The sequence below is a fragment of the Budorcas taxicolor genome, chromosome 11, assembly GCF_023091745.1.
Source record: "Budorcas taxicolor isolate Tak-1 chromosome 11, Takin1.1, whole genome shotgun sequence".
Classification (NCBI taxonomy): Eukaryota; Metazoa; Chordata; class Mammalia; order Artiodactyla; family Bovidae; genus Budorcas; species Budorcas taxicolor.
In genome coordinates, this window is record NC_068920.1 from 52290517 (window position 1) to 52307023 (window position 16507).

General features: G+C 52.2%; 2 protein-coding genes across 2 annotated transcripts; one reads left to right on the forward strand and one right to left on the reverse strand.

Moving 5' to 3' along the window:
- Positions 1–406: 406 nt before the first annotated feature.
- PSMB9 (proteasome 20S subunit beta 9) lies at positions 407–6908 on the reverse strand. The gene is made up of 6 exons (XM_052649217.1): positions 6812–6908; positions 4866–4933; positions 2621–2752; positions 1831–1960; positions 1445–1586; positions 407–587 (listed from the first exon to the last, which is right to left on the reverse strand). Exons 1-6 carry the CDS (start codon positions 6869–6871, stop codon positions 460–462), a joined length of 660 nt encoding a protein of 219 aa, XP_052505177.1. The 5' UTR covers positions 6872–6908; the 3' UTR covers positions 407–459.
- Positions 6909–7474: 566 nt separating this feature from the next.
- TAP1 (transporter 1, ATP binding cassette subfamily B member) lies at positions 7475–16081 on the forward strand. The gene is made up of 11 exons (XM_052648846.1): positions 7475–8072; positions 8487–8601; positions 8740–8870; positions 9824–10029; positions 11196–11393; positions 12206–12334; positions 12497–12685; positions 13520–13693; positions 13926–14088; positions 14350–14486; positions 15481–16081. Exons 1-11 carry the CDS (start codon positions 7475–7477, stop codon positions 15691–15693), a joined length of 2253 nt encoding a protein of 750 aa, XP_052504806.1. The 3' UTR covers positions 15694–16081.
- Positions 16082–16507: the final 426 nt, after the last annotated feature.

The following is a 16507-nucleotide window of genomic DNA, read 5'->3' on the forward strand; positions in this document are numbered from 1 at the left end:
GGTTCTAAGAGATAAACGGTTTACAGGCATGTAGCCATTGCTCAGTTCAATAAGTTTCACTTTTTGGGGTTATTGTTACTATTCTTTGAAATTCACAAGTCTCCCTTCCCCAAATAGTTAAGTATTTATCACGTTTTGGCCTCTAATGTGAATGAATGCGTTATGAGAGGAACCCTTTTCCGCATGATCTGGCTGGTGCTCCTAGCTAATTCTCAGGTGTGTAGCTGTCTTAGCTACCTGAGATCTGTCACGTACACCTGATTCTTATCTGCTCCCCCACGCCCTCCTCTGGGAAAGATGTTTTAGAGGTAGGGGACAAAAGAATACAAAGATACGCTAACATTTGGGTGGGCAGAAGCCCCCTTCCCTAGCTTCACCTCTCTGAGTGCACATGGACCATACCAGCTTCTGGTTCCAGAAAGTTTATTACAAAATAAAGGAGAGTCTGAGGAGGGAGATTCACTCATCATAGAATTTCGGCAGCTCGTTGCCCAGGATGACTTGATGGTCCACCCCAGCGCCTGTGATGGTGACCAGGTAGATGACGCCCCCGCTGGAGCCGTCCCGCTTCATGGCCAGGGCGATCGCTGTGGAGGGTGCCGGGTGGAGAGAAGGAAGTGAGAGCAGCTTAGCTGAAGAAGTCCCATGGGACCTCCCTGGTGGTCTGGTGGCTAAAACCTTGGAGGGGGCCTGGGATCCATTCTTGGTAAAGCAACTAGGTCCCGCATGCTGCAACCAAGGCCCCGTGCAGCCAGATAAATAACTATTAAAAAAAAATGGTTTCCCTTCCCTTCTGCCCATATGCCTACTACTACACGCAGACTTCAGAACACATCTCCTAGAGATGCGTATTTTGTGGTGGTCAACCAACTTAAAAAATACAAAGGTCTTCATGCAACATCCATGGTCTCAATAGTCCTGCCATGATTGATTTTGTAACAAGTAGATAGGCAAGCAGCTCCCAAATCCTTGAATATGTAGCAATTGGCTCTTACGGGCTGGCCCAAGTGCACAACTGATTTCCTGTGGTTACCCTAGATCTTTCTTTGGTGTGCACAGAAGGGCCTTGGTTTATGCCTTTTGTCCTAAGTGTGTTAGTTCCTCAGTCGTGCCCGACTCTTTGAAACCCCATGGACTGTAGCCCGCCAGGCTCCTCTGTCCATGGAATTCTCCAGGCAAGAGTACTGGAGTGGGTAGCCATTCCCTTCTCCAGGGGATCTTTCCAACCTAGGGATTGAACCCAAGTCTCCTGCATTGCAGGTAGACTCTTGACCGTCTGAACTTTTCCTAAAAGCCCATATAGTTTAGCCTTTGCCCCTTCACTCTCAAAGGCGTCCCATTTGGACATTTCATTAAATGGGCATCGATGTCTTTCTCGTCCTCACACTCGACGTCCTTACCACGTGTAACCCCTGCCCCAGGTGCCCTCCCACCTGCGTATTACCATTCGTGGTGAAGCGTCTGCACTCTTCCGGGGACATGCCTGGTTTATACGCCGCATCCACGTAACCGTAGATGTAGGTGCTGCCAGAGCCACCGATGGCAAAGGGCTGTCGAATCAGCATCCCGCTCATGGTTCCGTACACCTGGGGAGGCACCCTCCACTCAGACTCTGGGAGCCTGCATCCTCTGCTCAGCCCTGAGACAGGCAGGTGGTCTCCACGCCCTGCAGTGAAGCCCCAGCACCTCATACCCGTCTCCTCTGAGACCGTCCTATGCTTTTAGGGGCAGTGTCTTTGGAACTCAAGGCTGGAATGCCATATGACTGCCATCTCCCTCTCTGGGGGAGAGAGGAACTCCGAGGAAGGGGGGACGCTGGGAGAGACTCACCTGGCCCCCTTCGCGTTGGTCCCAGCCAGCTACCATGAGATGTGCAGACAAGTCCTCTCGATATTTATAGGTGATGTTTCTCACCACGTTCGCAGCAGCCAGAACGAGCGGGGGTTCCTCCAGTTCCATCCTGAAGGAAGGGTTAGGAATAGGTGGTGATATGCTTTCCTGGAGGTCCACCCTCCTAGACCATCATCCTCATATCTGCCAGGTGACCCCTAAACACTAGCTGCAAGGATTCAGACTCCAGCTCCCCTCCCACTGGTTTGGGGGAACCAGAGTCTCACCTTACCCACTAGGAAGAAGGTTTCAATTGTTAACTGTTCTCCCCCCTTTACTGCGTCCCCCGCCCCCCAGTTCCCAGTGACAAAAGTCTCCTGGCCACCGGGGCCCTGCACATATGGGTCTAGAAGATAAGCATCACTTCTGCCCCGTGACCTTGGTTCCCACACAGTCACCACCTGATACCACGGTGGGCTATGTCCTCATCTTCTTCCTCACTATTTATATTAGGAGAGTGATCTGCAGTGTTCAAATCACTTTTACTCATATTTTTTGGTTTGGGAAATAACTATCTGTTGAGGGAGGTGCTATTAGTTATCTCTGCCTCACAGATGCAGAAACCAGCTTTGAGAGAGTAGAGTGCCAGTTCAAAGAGAAATGAAAGCTGAAGGCAAAGCAAGAAGTTTTCCTTTTCCACGGTAGCACCCCTGGAATAGGACATGGTGTTGGCGTTCACTGAGTGGGGGAACTCTAGGCGGCCTGGACGGGGGAGCCCACCGTTTCATACCCATGGAGCTCCAGCTGGTAGGCGGCCATGTCCGCTATGGCCTGGGCGTCAGCAGCTGAGCCGGAGAGAGCGCAGTAGATGCGCTGGTGCAGGGGGGAGAGCTTGTCAAACACTCGGTTCACCACCGCCTCCCTGTCAGCAAGCAGTGCAAAGTCATCAGCATCAGAGTTGCCAATTAAAAAAAATTTAAGTATCATTGATTTGCAGTGTTGTGTTAATTTCTACTGTATAGCAAAGTTGATTCAGTTATACATATATATATTTTTTCATATTCTTTTCCATTATGGTTTATCACAGAATTTTGAATAAGTTCCCTGTGCTATATGGGAGGATCTTGTTGTTTATCCATTTTGTATATAACTTCGTCTGCTGATCCCAGACTCCCAATCCTTCTCCCCACCCCCATCTCAGCAACCACAGGTCTGCTCTCTACGTCTGTGAGTCTGTTTCCCTTTTGCAGCTATGTTCATTTGTCGTAGTTTAGATTCCATGTATATGTGATATCATATGGTATCTCTTTCTGACTGTGCCTAATTTGATCATTCCAGGTCCATCCACATTGCTGCAGATGGCATTATTTCATTCTTTTTTAGGACTGAGTAATAGTCCATTGTGATATACATATATATACACACACACACACACATACACATAATATGCATATATATCACATCTTTAAAAATTTTGTATAGGAGTATAGTTGATTTACACTGTTGTGTTACTTTGAGGTGTATGGCAAAGTGAATTATATACAGTTATCCACTCCTTTTTTAAAATTGAGTATAAAGACAGTCCTCAGAATGAGAGAAAATATTTGCAAATGAAGCAACCAACAAGGGATTAATCTCCAAAATATACAAACAGCTCATTCAGCTGAATATCAAAAAACAAATAATCCAATCAAAAGTGGGTGCAAGATCTAAATAGACATTTCTCCAAAGAAGACATACAGATGGCCAAAAAGCACATGGAAGGATGCTCAGCCACTGATTATTAGAGACATGCTCTATCCGTTCTGTACAGAACAGTTCGCACCTGCTCATCCCGGACCCTGTCCTCCTCCTTTCCCCCACCCTTGCAGCCACAGGTCTGTTTTCTACGTCTGTGAGTCTGTTTCGTTTTTTTTTTTTTTTGTAAAAATAAAAACTACAATGAAGTATCACCTCACACTGGTCAGAACGGCCATCATAAAGAAAAATCTACAAACAATAAATGCTGGTGAAGGTATGGAGAAAAGGGAACACTGTTACACTGTTGATGGGAATGCAAATTGGTACAGTCACTGTGGGGAACAGTATGGAGGCTCCTTACAAATCTAAACATAGAACTACCGTATCACCCGGAAACCCCACTCCTGGGCATAGATCTGGAGAAAACCATAATTCAAAAAGATATATGCACCCCAGTGTTCATTGCAGCGTCATTTACAGTAGCCAGGACACGGCAGCAACCTAAATGTCCATCAACAGAGGAATGGATGAAGAACACGTGTACTGCTATGCACACAAGGGTGCAGGCATCTCTTTGAGTTACAGTTTTGCCTGGATATATGCCCAGGAGTGGGACTGAAAGATCATACAGCGAGTTGCTAAAATTTCTGATGTTCTTTTGACAATAGAATGGCTTCAGAGTACATGAAATTTAACACCTGGATTAAAGCGGGAAGGAAAAAATGGTCTCAGACAAATGAAACACTGCAAGTGATGATCAAAATCAGACTTAGATTTTATAATAAAACAAAAATACTACATGACATTAAGAATAATCTTCCCCTTACTAATTTTTCTCTGTTATTAACCATCTTGAGGAAGTTATGTGTTCTCTGGCACATAAAATAAGTAATGCTGATCTAATCCTGTATACTTTGCTTGTATGTGGGGAAACTGGCCAAAAGGAAGAAAGACACACTTAGTTCACACAGTGGATCAGAAAGCAGGTATCTGCTCGGCAGAACCATCTCTTCTATCTCTAAACACAGGTGGAAGGAAGACCTCTGAAATCCCTGTTTCCTAAACTCTTTTCAGACCCAATTCGATGACCCCCTGGGACAGGCCACGTTAGCATTCAAGCCCCAGATTCTTCTCCATGAGTTCAGAGACCCAAACCCTCACCCAATGTCTTATTATAGTGGCCTTTCTGAAAGGTTCACTCAGTTTCTCCAGAGCTTCAGTTTGCCAGTCTCTATGAATGTGCATTGGGCGCCACGGGCTTCCTTCCAAAAGTACCCAGGGTCACTGGTACTCACCCTGCAGACACCCGGGAGTCCGATCCCACCACAACGCCCCCATCAAACTCCACTGCCATGATGGTTGTCTGCGGAGACACAGAGGACAGAACGTCAGAGCAGGAAGAGCCTTGACCCCTTCATGTTAGATAAGGAAACATTCTCAGAGAGGGGAGGCGACTGGCTCAAGGTTATCTGGTAATTTAGGCCAGAGTTGACTCCCAGGATGGGATTTTTTTTTTCTTTCCGTTTTCTCTATTGTCTTTCCTGGCTGCAAGGGAACATCAGAGTCTGGCCAGTGATATCACATAGAAAGAATGGCCTCCCTAAAATTCTTTCCGCTGTGAAGAGAGAGGTGGGGTGAAGCTCCCACGGCTTCCCTCTGAGTGAAGGGCTCAGGGGGGCACTTCCAGACCCTGATGACGCAGCCCCACACATGAATGACCTCTGCGTGCGCTTGTGTGTGCACAGATGTGCTGCAGATCTTGCCACACAGCAAGTGACCGTGACCTTGGGAAACAAGCTCAAGCCTTTTTATTAGCCCAGAATCATCCACCCCACTCTCCCCTTAATCAGTTTACTGAACAAGGGAAAACATCTCAGAGGTCAGTGGTTACCATGGCCACGTGTCAAGGAAGGAGGAAAATATCAGGAAACACATGGGACAGTTTAAAATAAAGGTCTCATTTAAGAATTTCTGATCAAGAGGTAAAGAGCAAGGGGACTTCCCTGGTGGTCCAGTGGTTAAGACTGTGCTTCCTTTGTAGGGGCCATGGGTTTGATCCCTGGTCAAGGAACCAAGATCCCGCATGCCATGTGGTGTGGCTAAAAAATAATTTTTTTTTTCTTTAAAAGAGTAAATAGCCAGGGAAAGAGATCTGTAGCAAGAGAGGATTTGATTGGGGAGTTTGAGCTGACTTCTCCAGGTCAAGAAAAGAATTAAGGAAAAGTGAAGGAGAATAAAGCCACTTTTTTTTTTTTTAACTTTAAAGACCCTGCAAAGAAAGAAACTGCATCATACAGAAGGCAAGTGACTTGCCCAGGGTCACACAGGACTAAAACCCCCATCCAGCTCCCAGGGTTGGCTCTGACTTGTACTTCTTACTGTTCATCTGGTGGTGAGGGGAAGAGTTTCTAATTTATGAATGGTTTCACTGCTATATTCCTCAGGGCTTCATAAGTTGCTCTGGGCTCCGGGGATACTGGCCGGAGTGCTCATTTTGACACACTGATTCATCGTGAAGAGCGGACCAGAGATTAGGGGTAACCCCACCCGAGAGGTTAATCCGTTATAACAAGGCTGCCGGAAGCTGAGAGTGGTGGTGGTCACTTGAGGGCAGAAGGCAGCCAGCCAAGGGCTGCCACCAGCCCCCCGGGGGCCCAGCCTGGGCAAAAGTCCTCCAGCAGGTTGTGGAGGTGGGTGAGGAAGACACGGGGAGGGGAGCACGGCGCACGTGGGCCGAGTAGCTGCCTTCCTGGACCAGGCTGGGCACTGGCAGCGCCAGCTCACAGGGAACCCCCGTGAGCAGTGCCGGGGCGTAAGTTCTCCGGCGCGAGTCCATCAAAGGTCTGTGGGGGCACGTTCCTCCCCGCACGCTCCCAAGTGCCGTCCTGTTCACTCGGGGCACCGTGTCCTCATCTCTGCGCACCTTCCCCAGCTCTCCCCCTTCATTGAAGCAGCCCCTGTCTCTAGTCCAGAGTGAAAGCGAAAGCGCTCTAGAGCAGCTTCCCCTCAACGCTTCCACCTCGGAGCCCAAGCACCCCTTCCCCGCCGGCCCCCCGCGCCCAGTCCCTTGGCGGCCCCCCGAGCACCCCGCTTCTGTAGAGACGCCCGTGTTCCTTTTGGGATGCGCGCCCCGGCTGCTGCAAGCGGTCTCCTCCCTCTTGCGAGTCTCCGAGTTAGCCCTGTGGCGCTTCCAGGGTCCGCCCGTCCCTCCGTCCCTCCACTGATGTTCCAGACTCATTACCCCGGTGTGGACTTCTCCTGCCCGGGGCAAGTCCCGGGTGGGGGCTCCGGTCCGCAGCATCCCGGCTCCGCGAGGCTCGCCGCTCCGGGCTCTGGTTTCCGACCTGGGACCGCGCGCCGCGCGCTGCCCGAGGCCCCGCCCCCGCGCCGCGCCCGCCAGGGGGCGCACGACTCCGTGCCGCCGCGCGGGGCGGCCCGGCGCTAACTTGCGCGGGGCGGGTCTACCCGGAGACAGATGACGCAAGAGACCGGGGCCAGCGGATCTGCCCGGAGACGGATGACGCACGAGCCCCGCCTGCAGACCCGGGGCCCGAAAGTCCCGGGCAGCGCGGCCCCTGCAGGAGGCGGTGGCACGCGAGGCGGGGCTCGGGTGGCGATGGAGGAGGTCAGCCTCGGATCTGAGGTCCCTGCGCTCCTCCCAGGTGCTCTGGGCCGGCCGCCTCCGCAGGGGCCGGGCCTGGGAAGCCGGGCCGCTTTCGTTTTCTCTTTCCCCTAAACCGCCCGCTTCTGGGCAGCGCCGCGGGCTCGGCCGGCTCCCGGGACCTTCCGAGGCCCCGCCCCGGCCCGCCTCGGCCCCTCTCCGCGGCGGTCCGGATTCCGGCCCGGGGCTCGGACTCCCACAGCACCCCGTCGGGGCCAGCGAGAGCCGGGACCGCGCGCGCCCATGGCCTGCCCGGGGTCCCCAGCTCCCTGCGGCCGTCCGCGCCTCCCCCGCGTCGCCGTCGCGTGGCTGGGGACGGCGCTGCTGCTCCTCGCCGACTGGACGCTGCTCCGGCCGGCGCTGCCCCGAGTGGCCTCGCGGCTGGTGCCCCCGGCGCTGCCGCTGCTCCGGGTCTGGGTGGCCGGCTTGAGCCGCTGGGCGCTGCTGTCGCTGGGGGCCCGCGGCGTCGTCGGGGCCGCGCTGGGCTTCCGGAGGGAAAGCACGCGAGTCCTCGGGTGGCTGGCTGTTTTGGAGCCGCTGGCGGCGGCGCTGGGCTTGGCCCTGCCGGGACTCGCCTTGTTCCGAGAGCTGGTCTCCTGGCAAGCCCCCGAGGACGCGGACAGCGCCGGGCCCCTGCACTGGGGAAGTCGCCTGGACGCCTTCGCTCTCAGCTACTGGGCGGCACTGCCCGCGGCCACCCTGTGGTATAAGATCAGGAGCCTCTGCGTGCAAGGAGCTCGCGGGGCTTTTGGCCTGGCGATGAGCCGGCTTTTAGTCTTCCTGGGTCCGGAGAAAAGCCACGTGCAGTTCATTTTGGCCCTGGTGTTTCTCTCCTGTCTTGGTAGGTAAGGTGGGGGCGGCGGGGGGCGTGCAACGGGAAGGGGGACGGGACTGGAGAACTGGGTAGGAATCGAGGGGCATGATCAATGAGATCAATTGGTGTGGGTTCTCGGAAATGTGGGTGAGGGGAAGGGGACCCAGCTCAGGTCTTGATCACCCTAGTGGCGCCTGGACTCCAGGGCTGCCCTGCGTGTTGTTGCTTCACTGGCCACCGTGGACAAGGGCTTTTCCGGGGCAGCCCATCCTACAACCGCTAGGCTTCCTCATTAAACCTCTAAAGGTCTTTGGGCCCCGTGTAGGTGCAGATGGTATCTCTCCACTGCTCTGCAAGAGAATGAATAAAGGTGAAAAGCCGGTGGGCCAGGGCCTGGTGAGAGCTCACCTGCTTAGACTTGCTATTTCTTCCCCTCCGCAGGGGAGATGGCCATTCCGTTCTACACTGGCCGGCTCACCGACTGGATTGTACAGGATGAGACAGCCGCTGCCTTCACCCGGAACGTAACCCTCATGTCGGTCCTCACCATAGCCAGGTCTGGGCACTGAAGTTGGAAGGCTGGGGGACAGGGGATTCGGAAAAAGTGGGAGTTGGAAGTTGGGGCTGCTGTCCAGGGTGAACTTCTGGGGGACCTCCTGACCACCCCGGGCCCCCTTCTCTTGTCTCCCCGTAGCGCAGTGCTGGAGTTCACAGCTGATGGAATCTACAACAGCACCGTGGGCCGGATGCACAGCCACCTGCAGGGAGAGGTGTTTCAGGCTGTCCTGCGCCAGGAGACAGAGTTTTTCCAAAAGAACCAAGCAGGTTTCTCATGAAACTCTTTTCACTATCCATTCACTTACTGTTTATACACCCATAAAGTATTAAATTATTAATCTCTCAGTCATGTCCGACTCTTTGGGACCTCATGGACTGTGGCCCGCCAGGCTCTCTGTCCATGGAATTCTCTAGGCAAGAATACTGGAGTGGGTTCTCCAGGGGATCTTCCCGACCCAGAGATCATACCCAGGTCTCCTGCATTGCAGGGAGATTCTTTACCATCCGAGCCACCAGGGAAGCCCATACCTCCTCTTTTACTTATTACCTTGATTTCTGTCTCTCACACATAAACATTGTCATGTCTTATTCTCAACGTGCCTCAAGAGCAAAACATACTTCTTTTATTTAAGAAAAGCCTAGTGTTTCCATCCAAGCCTCACAGACTTATCCCTCTGTGTGTGTTTAGATAGAAATGACTGGAATTTAAACCTTGAAATTTTGAGATCACAGAGTCCAGCCACCTTGCTTTGCAGAGAAGGGAACTGAGGCCGTCCCCAAATGCTGGCGCTTGCCTAGATGTGGACGGACAGAGATGAATTCGGAGTCAGAACCCCTCTCTTGATTCCCAGTCTAGCGCTTGCTACAGTTTCCTGGACTGCTGTTTAACAGCAACTTTGTTTCTCTCCAGCTATGTTAGATGATTTGCTTAAGTTTCTCCTGCCCCTGTACCTGGGATATAAAAGTTCTTAGAGAACAGAAATCTGTCAGAGAAAACGAAATCCACAAGGGCATCTTTTTTTTTTTTAAACTGAAAAGTCTTTAGCCAGTCTTCTCCTCTGGACACTTTCTCCTTGTGTTGAGGTTCCAAGTCTCCCTAACCACTGACCTTGTCTTCTCAGCCTTCTTAGAACCCTTCCCCTGGCACCCTGGCTCACCTGTCCCTCCCATCACTCTGAGATTCTCATTCACACCACCCTCTTCTCCCCAACCCTTGACAGGTGAAATCACATCTCGGGTGACAGATGACACGTCCACCATGAGTGAGTCTCTGAGTTCGGATCTCAGCCTGTTGCTGTGGTACCTCATCCGGGGACTGTGTCTCCTGGGGCTCATGCTCTGGACGTCCCCGTCCCTCACTGTGGTCACCCTGGTCGCCCTGCCCCTGCTCTTCCTTCTGCCTAAGAAGCTGGGGAAATGGCACAAGGTGTGTCTGGGGATTTGCTTCAACCTACGCTGATTCCTATCGCCCAGACATGGTGGGCTCGCTTCCTGTCAGGGTTCTTTCCTGGCACCTGCACTGATTCTGCATCTCTGTGGGTCCATTTGTCCACATTCTTGGGTTGCTCAGTGTCAGTTTTCACGTTCTCCGTGTCTTCTAACGTCTGCCCACTACCTGTCTTTAAGAGTACGATCACTGAGGTTAGGGTTAACATATAGACACTACTGTATATATATATTAATAAAATAGATAATCAGTAACGACTGACTGGATAGCACAGGGAACTCTACTCAATACTCTGTAATGATATATAGGGAAAGAAGGTGAAAAAGAATAGATATTCGGTTACCATTTCCTTCTCCAGGGGATCTTCCCAACCGAGGGATGGAACCCAGATCTCTTGCATTGGCAGGTGGATTCTTTATCACTGAGCCACATGGGAAGTCATATGTGTATATATACACACATAAATATATATCACTTTGCTGTACTACTGAAGCTAATACAATATTGTGAATCAGCTATGTTGTTGTTTAGTTGCTAGAAAGAAAGAAAGTGAAGTCACTCAGTCATGTCCAACTCTTTGCAACCCCATGGACTGTAGCCTACCAGGCTCCTCCATCCACAGGATTTTCCAGGCAAGAGTACTGGAATGGGTTGCCATTTCCTTCTCCATGTTTAGTTGGCCATGTAAGTCATGGCCAACTCTTTGCAACCCCCATCCTGGACTGTAGCCCACTAGGCTCCTCTGTCCATGAGGTTTTCCAGGCAAAATACTGGAGTGGGTTGCCATTTCCTTCTCCAGAGGATTTTCCCGACCCAGGGATCAAACCCATACCTCTTGAACTGGCAGGTAGATTCTCTGCCACTGAGCCACCACAGAAGCCCCCAAATAAACTGTATTGTAATAGAAAAGAAAATAAAGAATATGACACTGATCTCAGGAATATGACCCCCATGGCCCTTCTGAAGCATTTCCCTCTTTTCTGTTTCTCTTTGGCGTGGGGGGAGGTTGGTGAGTGGTAGGAGCTGTGTCTTTTTCTCTCTTGTGCCTCTGCTGCCTCTCACCTGTACTGATTGGAGAATTCAGGTCTTAGCATCCCTCATGGTTTGCCAACCCTGTGTGGTATCTATGGTTCATATCTCCACAGATGCTGGCAGAACAGATGCAAGAATCTCTGGCAAAGTCCAGCCAGGTGGCCATCGAGGTGCTGTCAGCCATGCCTACAGTTCGGAGCTTTGCCAATGAAGAGGGTGAGGCCCAGAAGTTCAGGCAAAAGCTGCGTGAGATGATGGTGCTCAGCCGGAAGGAGGCCCTGGCCTACGCGGTCGACCTCTGGACCGTCTCTGTGAGCACCTGGGCATGAATGCCTATCCCCTGGTCCCCGAAATGTTTCATCACCATTCCCCTTCCCCTGACCCTGCTCTGCACTCTTCCTTCACTGGGCAGGCGTGGGTTCAGTGTCTGTATCCTAGCAACCAGAGGCTGGGTGACCTAGTGTTCTGAACCCCCTCCCTCTTTCCAGGCATGCTACGTGGCTTCTTTTCCCCGTGGTGCACAGAATCTCCATGACCCCCTTTGTAGGAAAGCACCATGTCTTCCAGTCCCAGGACTTCTCCTTGCCTCATGGGGCAGTGTGGGGAATGGCAGGTAGCTTTCGTTGGGCAGCTTCATGCTGGGACTAGGGGCTAGCAGAAGCCAAGAAGGAGGGGCATCCTGTGATATAATTGACAGAGAATTAGACCATCGATCAGAAGTTCCTGCGTTGATGCTACCACTTGTTAGCTCTGTAGCCATGGGCTATTAATAGTAACTTACCTTCTCTGAGACTTATTTTCTTATTTTAAAAGATGAGAGTGATATAACCTTGTTTATAAGATTCTTGATATGAATATTAGATGACATTACATTCATGAAAGCCTCTTGTGAAGAGCAGAATGCTCCCCAAACAAGGCATTCCTGGTGACGGTGATGATGGTAGTTGACTTGTATCCTGTGCACCTGAGTGATCACACCACGGGATGCTCTGATTCATTCTTTAATCCCTGTTGAGCCCCATGTGTTGCTTGGCACAAAGGGACTTTCTCTCTCCTTGATATTAACCATTCTGGTTCTTGACCTTCCTGCTTCAGTACCTTTTTCTCTGTGGTCTCTCCACAGCTCTCAGGGATGCTGCTGAAGGTGGGAATCCTGTATTTTGGTGGGCAGCTGGTGACAAGTGGGTCTGTCAGCAGTGGGCGTCTGGTCACCTTTATTCTGTACCAGATCCAGTTCACCATAGCTGTTGAGGTGAGGTCCCTCCGTGGCCACTCCCCAGTGCTTTTTCTTCCTGTGTGCCACCACCATCCAAGTCACTTCCCTTCCCTCCTTCGCCCTCCTCACATCCCATAACCCTGGCAACAGACTGGCTCCCTCCTGCGTCCCACCTCACTGTTCATACCGCCCCTCCAGGTGCTGCTGTCCAGCTACCCCAGGGTACAGAAGGCTGTGGGCTCTTCAGAGAGAATATTTGAATACCTGGACCGGGTCCCTAAATGCCCAGAGAGTGGGTCATTGGCTTCCTTAACCTTGCGCGGCCTCGTCCAGTTCCAGGGTGTCTCCTTTGCCTACCCAAACCATCCGGATGCCCCTGTGCTGCAGGTACAGCCTACAGATCCCTCCGTTCCTCCAGCCGCCCTCTCAACTGGGCCATCCTAAATGGTCTTCCTGCCTTCAGCCTGCTTAGTGCCACGTATAGATAGACCCCTCTCACCCTTCAGAGGCAAAGATGAGCAGCATTTGTCCCCTAAAACTGCCCCAGGGATTTCCCTGGGTGGTTCGCTGGTTAAGAATCTGTCTGCCAATGCTGGGGGCATGGGTTCGACCCCTGGTCCGGGAGGATCCCACACACCATGGGGCAACTAAGACCGTGTGCTCTAGAGGCTGTGCTCTGTATCAAGAGACGCCACCGCAATAAGTCCATGCACGACAAATAGAGTAGCCCCTGCTTGTTGCGACTAGAGAAAGTCCGCATGTAGCAGTAAAGACGCAGCACAGCCAAAATACATGCATAAATAAAAAGCCACCCCAAACTCAAGAACAGTCCAGATTTCCAAGGAGAATGGGAGTGGATGCTCTTAGGGTTCTTACAGGTTCTCCTGTAAGGCATCACCGAAGCAGAGGCTGTGTCTCCAGTCTTCCATATTTTCTTTTTCTTTCCAACATGACTTTTTATTCCCCCGCCACAGTGTCTGAGATCCAGCGTGTGGCTCTTGGTGCTTAAGTTCTGCCTTTGTCTTTGTTTCATCTTTCATCTCTGCTCCACGGGGAGCGGTCTATGTGTGCGGGAGGGGAGGAGTTGCCGTATTTCCCCCACTTTTCTCCTTTCTTCTCTGGGGGAAGACGTAGACGAGACACCATGATGAGTGGATGATATCTGGTCTTAAGGTTAGGGGCCTCTGGCTGTCTCTTAGTGTGTGGTTCTCCGGCTTCCAGGGGCTGACCTTCACCCTTTGTCCTGGTGAGGTGACGGCGCTGGTGGGGCCCAACGGGTCTGGGAAGAGCACGGTGGCCGCACTGCTGCAGAACCTGTACCAGCCCACCGAGGGCCAGGTGCTGCTGGACGGGGAGCCCCTTCCCAAATATGAGCACCGCTACCTGCACAGACAGGTGAGCAAGAAGATGGCATGGGGGAGGGCAGAGAGCCTCAAGTCAGGAGAGCCTTCTCCACGCGCACTCTGAGCGGAAGTTAGGAGACCCTGGGGGGAGGTGGGCGTGTGGTCAGCAGGGAGGCCGTGCCACTTTGTGACAGGCTCTCAATGGAGATGCTCAGCCTTCCGTCTCTAGATGACCACACTCCTGTGTTCCTCTTTCTATGACTCTGCATTGTATTTTGTCCTAGGTGGCTGCTGTGGGACAAGAGCCTCTGCTGTTTGGAAGAAGCTTTAAAGAAAATATTGCCTATGGCCTGGTCCAGGAGCCGACCATGGAGGAGATCACAGCTGCTGCGGTGGAGTCCGGAGCCCATGGTTTTATCTCTGAGCTCCCTGAGGGCTACGACACAGGTGCTTGCTCCCATCGCCCCCCAGACATCTTTACCTTCACTGAAACCCCAGTAGTCTTGCCTTCATTCCTTAGCTCCTCCCACCCCACTGACATCAGTTTGAAGTTAAGATCCTGTTCTCGTGTCTCTTCCTTCCTCATATCCTCAGAACTCCTTTACCTTCCCAGAACCTTTCTTACCCTGATGCATCCATCAGTCCTTGTGTGTGCATGTGTGTGCACGTGTGCTTACCCAGCCCTTGCCTTGGCCCTTGTCTCTGCAGAGGTGGGTGAGGCTGGGAGCCAGCTGTCCGGGGGTCAGCGTCAGGCAGTGGCCTTGGCTCGAGCCCTGATCCGGAAACCAAGCGTACTCATTCTGGATGATGCCACCAGCGCCCTGGATGCAAACAACCAATCCCTGGTGAGACAGCTGTCTTCTTATCGCCTGTTTCTCACCCAAGCTGCCTTGTTTCACTTGTCCTTTGTCATTATACCACGTGGAAATTTCCAAACCAGTCCTTGCAGTTCTCACTTCCCACGAGCTTCTCTCCAAGGTAGCCTAGTGCCCAGAGCCATATGCTCAGTCATATCTGACTCTTTGCAACCCCCTGGACTGTAGCCCACCAGGCTCCTCTGTCCCTGGAATTTCCCAGGTAAGAATACTGGAGTGGGTTGCCATTTCCTCCTCCAGAGGATCTTCCCGACCCAGGGATGGAATCCGAGCCTCCTGTGTCTCCTGCATTGTGGGTGGATTCTTTACCCCCTGAGCCATCAGGGAAGCCCAAGATGCCTAAACCTGGTTAGAAGAGATGCTCTACAATCCTGAATCAGTGAAGCCAAACATGAGCAAAAGGCCGTCCTTGTAATGCTGATGTGAACTGAACTTTTACTATGTGCCAGCCATGCTGGATGACTCTTCACATGTACTCTCTCCCTCATTTATCATGAACCCTTGTGAGCTGGGTGTTGTCATCCTCATTCAACAGATGAGCACACGGACACTGAGAGAGAGGTGGAATTACCTGCTCAGTGTTGTGCAGCTGTTGAGTAGCCGAACCTGGACCCCAGTTAAAGTCTGCTTGACTTGAATGCTCATGCTCTTTACTCAGTTTTATTTCCTTAAAAGAATATAAAAATTAGGATGGAGAGACTTTCCAGTACCCTCCCCTCTCTTGTTTTGGGTTTCACCCTAGGACTCTTTACTTCTATTCCGCTGTTGCCACCTCATGTAAACAGCCCTTCACAAATCATAAGTTTGACAGAGAAGCACTCAGAAGGAGACTCTTCACTCTCTTTGGGGTTATTGGCAGAGGTGGTATTGATTGAGGCAAGGTCTCTCCCACTTCTGGAAACACAGGTGTCTTCCTGAGCCGGCAGGGGTTCTCAGCTCTGACAGAATCTACGTCTTTTCTCAGGTGGAGCGGCTGCTCTATGAAAGCCCTGAGCGGGGCTCTCGGTCAGTGCTTTTCATCACCCAGCGCCTCAGTTCGGTGGAGCAGGCTGACCGCATCCTCTTTCTGGAAGGAGGCACGATCATTGAGGCAGGAACTCACCAGCAGCTCATGATGAATGAAGGACGCTATTGGGCCATGGTGCAGGCTCCTGGCGGGCCAGGGGCTCCAGAATGAAACAGTCCTCAGACCCACAGACGCTGTCTCCCGCCTTCACTCCCTCCTGCATATAGTGGAGAGTTTGAGAACAGAGGTCTTGCCAGAGCTGCAGCATGGGCAGCTGCTTCTGAAATGTAACCCCCTAGGTGATGCCTGAAATTTTGCCATGAGTGTTACCTGCTCTCCAAGCTCCTCTTGTGGTGATGCGGATTTCAGGGTTGAAAACAGGGGTGCTAACTCCTTGTGTAACTGGGTTTGCAGCCAGGGTTGCTGTGGCTAGCACCCAGACAACGAAGAGAAATATTTAGAATACACATGGAAGGTCGGTTTCTTTCCAGTCGGACCCCAGGCGGATGCTGGCGCATAAATACACTGTAGTTTCTTGATATTTATAATAAAATTGGTGTTTTGTACTGTGGTTTCTCATGTTTTCAGTGGCCCAAGTGGCCCGCTGAACTTTGCAGCACACTCTTCGGAAGCCGGGTCTTTCCCTCCTTCGGCATCCTCAGTGATCCCCAGTCCGAAGTGTGGCATCTTCTCCCCTAAGTTTTCTGTTCCCATGGTTGCTCTCTCCACTTCTCCAGCCCTCTGTGCCCGCCCCCCCAAGAATGAGCCAGACAGGGATGCAGCTTCCTCCAAGGCGCCAGCAGCAGCAGTGCCTCAGAGCCTGGAGCAGGAGGCTGGCGGGTGAGCACGGCTGAAAGCAGTTCATCCCTCTTGCCAGCGCCGGCCCTTTGCAGCGGGGTTCACCGCGCTGTGCGGTGGAAGCTGCGGGGGGTCATCAGCGAAGTGGGCGGGGCGCTCTAGTACACCTCCTCCATTCAGAGCGCGC

What these genes read in the sequence shown, in the direction of transcription:
- PSMB9 (XM_052649217.1), bottom strand. Translation starts at nt 6,871, where the DNA reads ATGCTGCGGACCGGAGCCCCCACCCGGGACTTGCCCCGGGCAGGAGAA. An exon ending in GACTCCCGGGTGTCTGCAGG is followed by an intron (nt 2,753 to 4,865) that starts GTGAGTACCAGT and finishes GCTTGCTGACAG; the next exon opens with GGAGGCGGTGGTGAACCGAG. An exon ending in CAGACGCTTCACCACGAATG is followed by an intron (nt 588 to 1,444) that starts GTAATACGCAGG and finishes CACCCTCCACAG; the next exon opens with CGATCGCCCTGGCCATGAAG.
- TAP1 (XM_052648846.1), top strand. Translation starts at nt 7,475, where the DNA reads ATGGCCTGCCCGGGGTCCCCAGCTCCCTGCGGCCGTCCGCGCCTCCCC. An exon ending in TTTCCAAAAGAACCAAGCAG is followed by an intron (nt 8,871 to 9,823) that starts GTTTCTCATGAA and finishes AACCCTTGACAG; the next exon opens with GTGAAATCACATCTCGGGTG. An exon ending in AGTTCACCATAGCTGTTGAG is followed by an intron (nt 12,335 to 12,496) that starts GTGAGGTCCCTC and finishes CCGCCCCTCCAG; the next exon opens with GTGCTGCTGTCCAGCTACCC.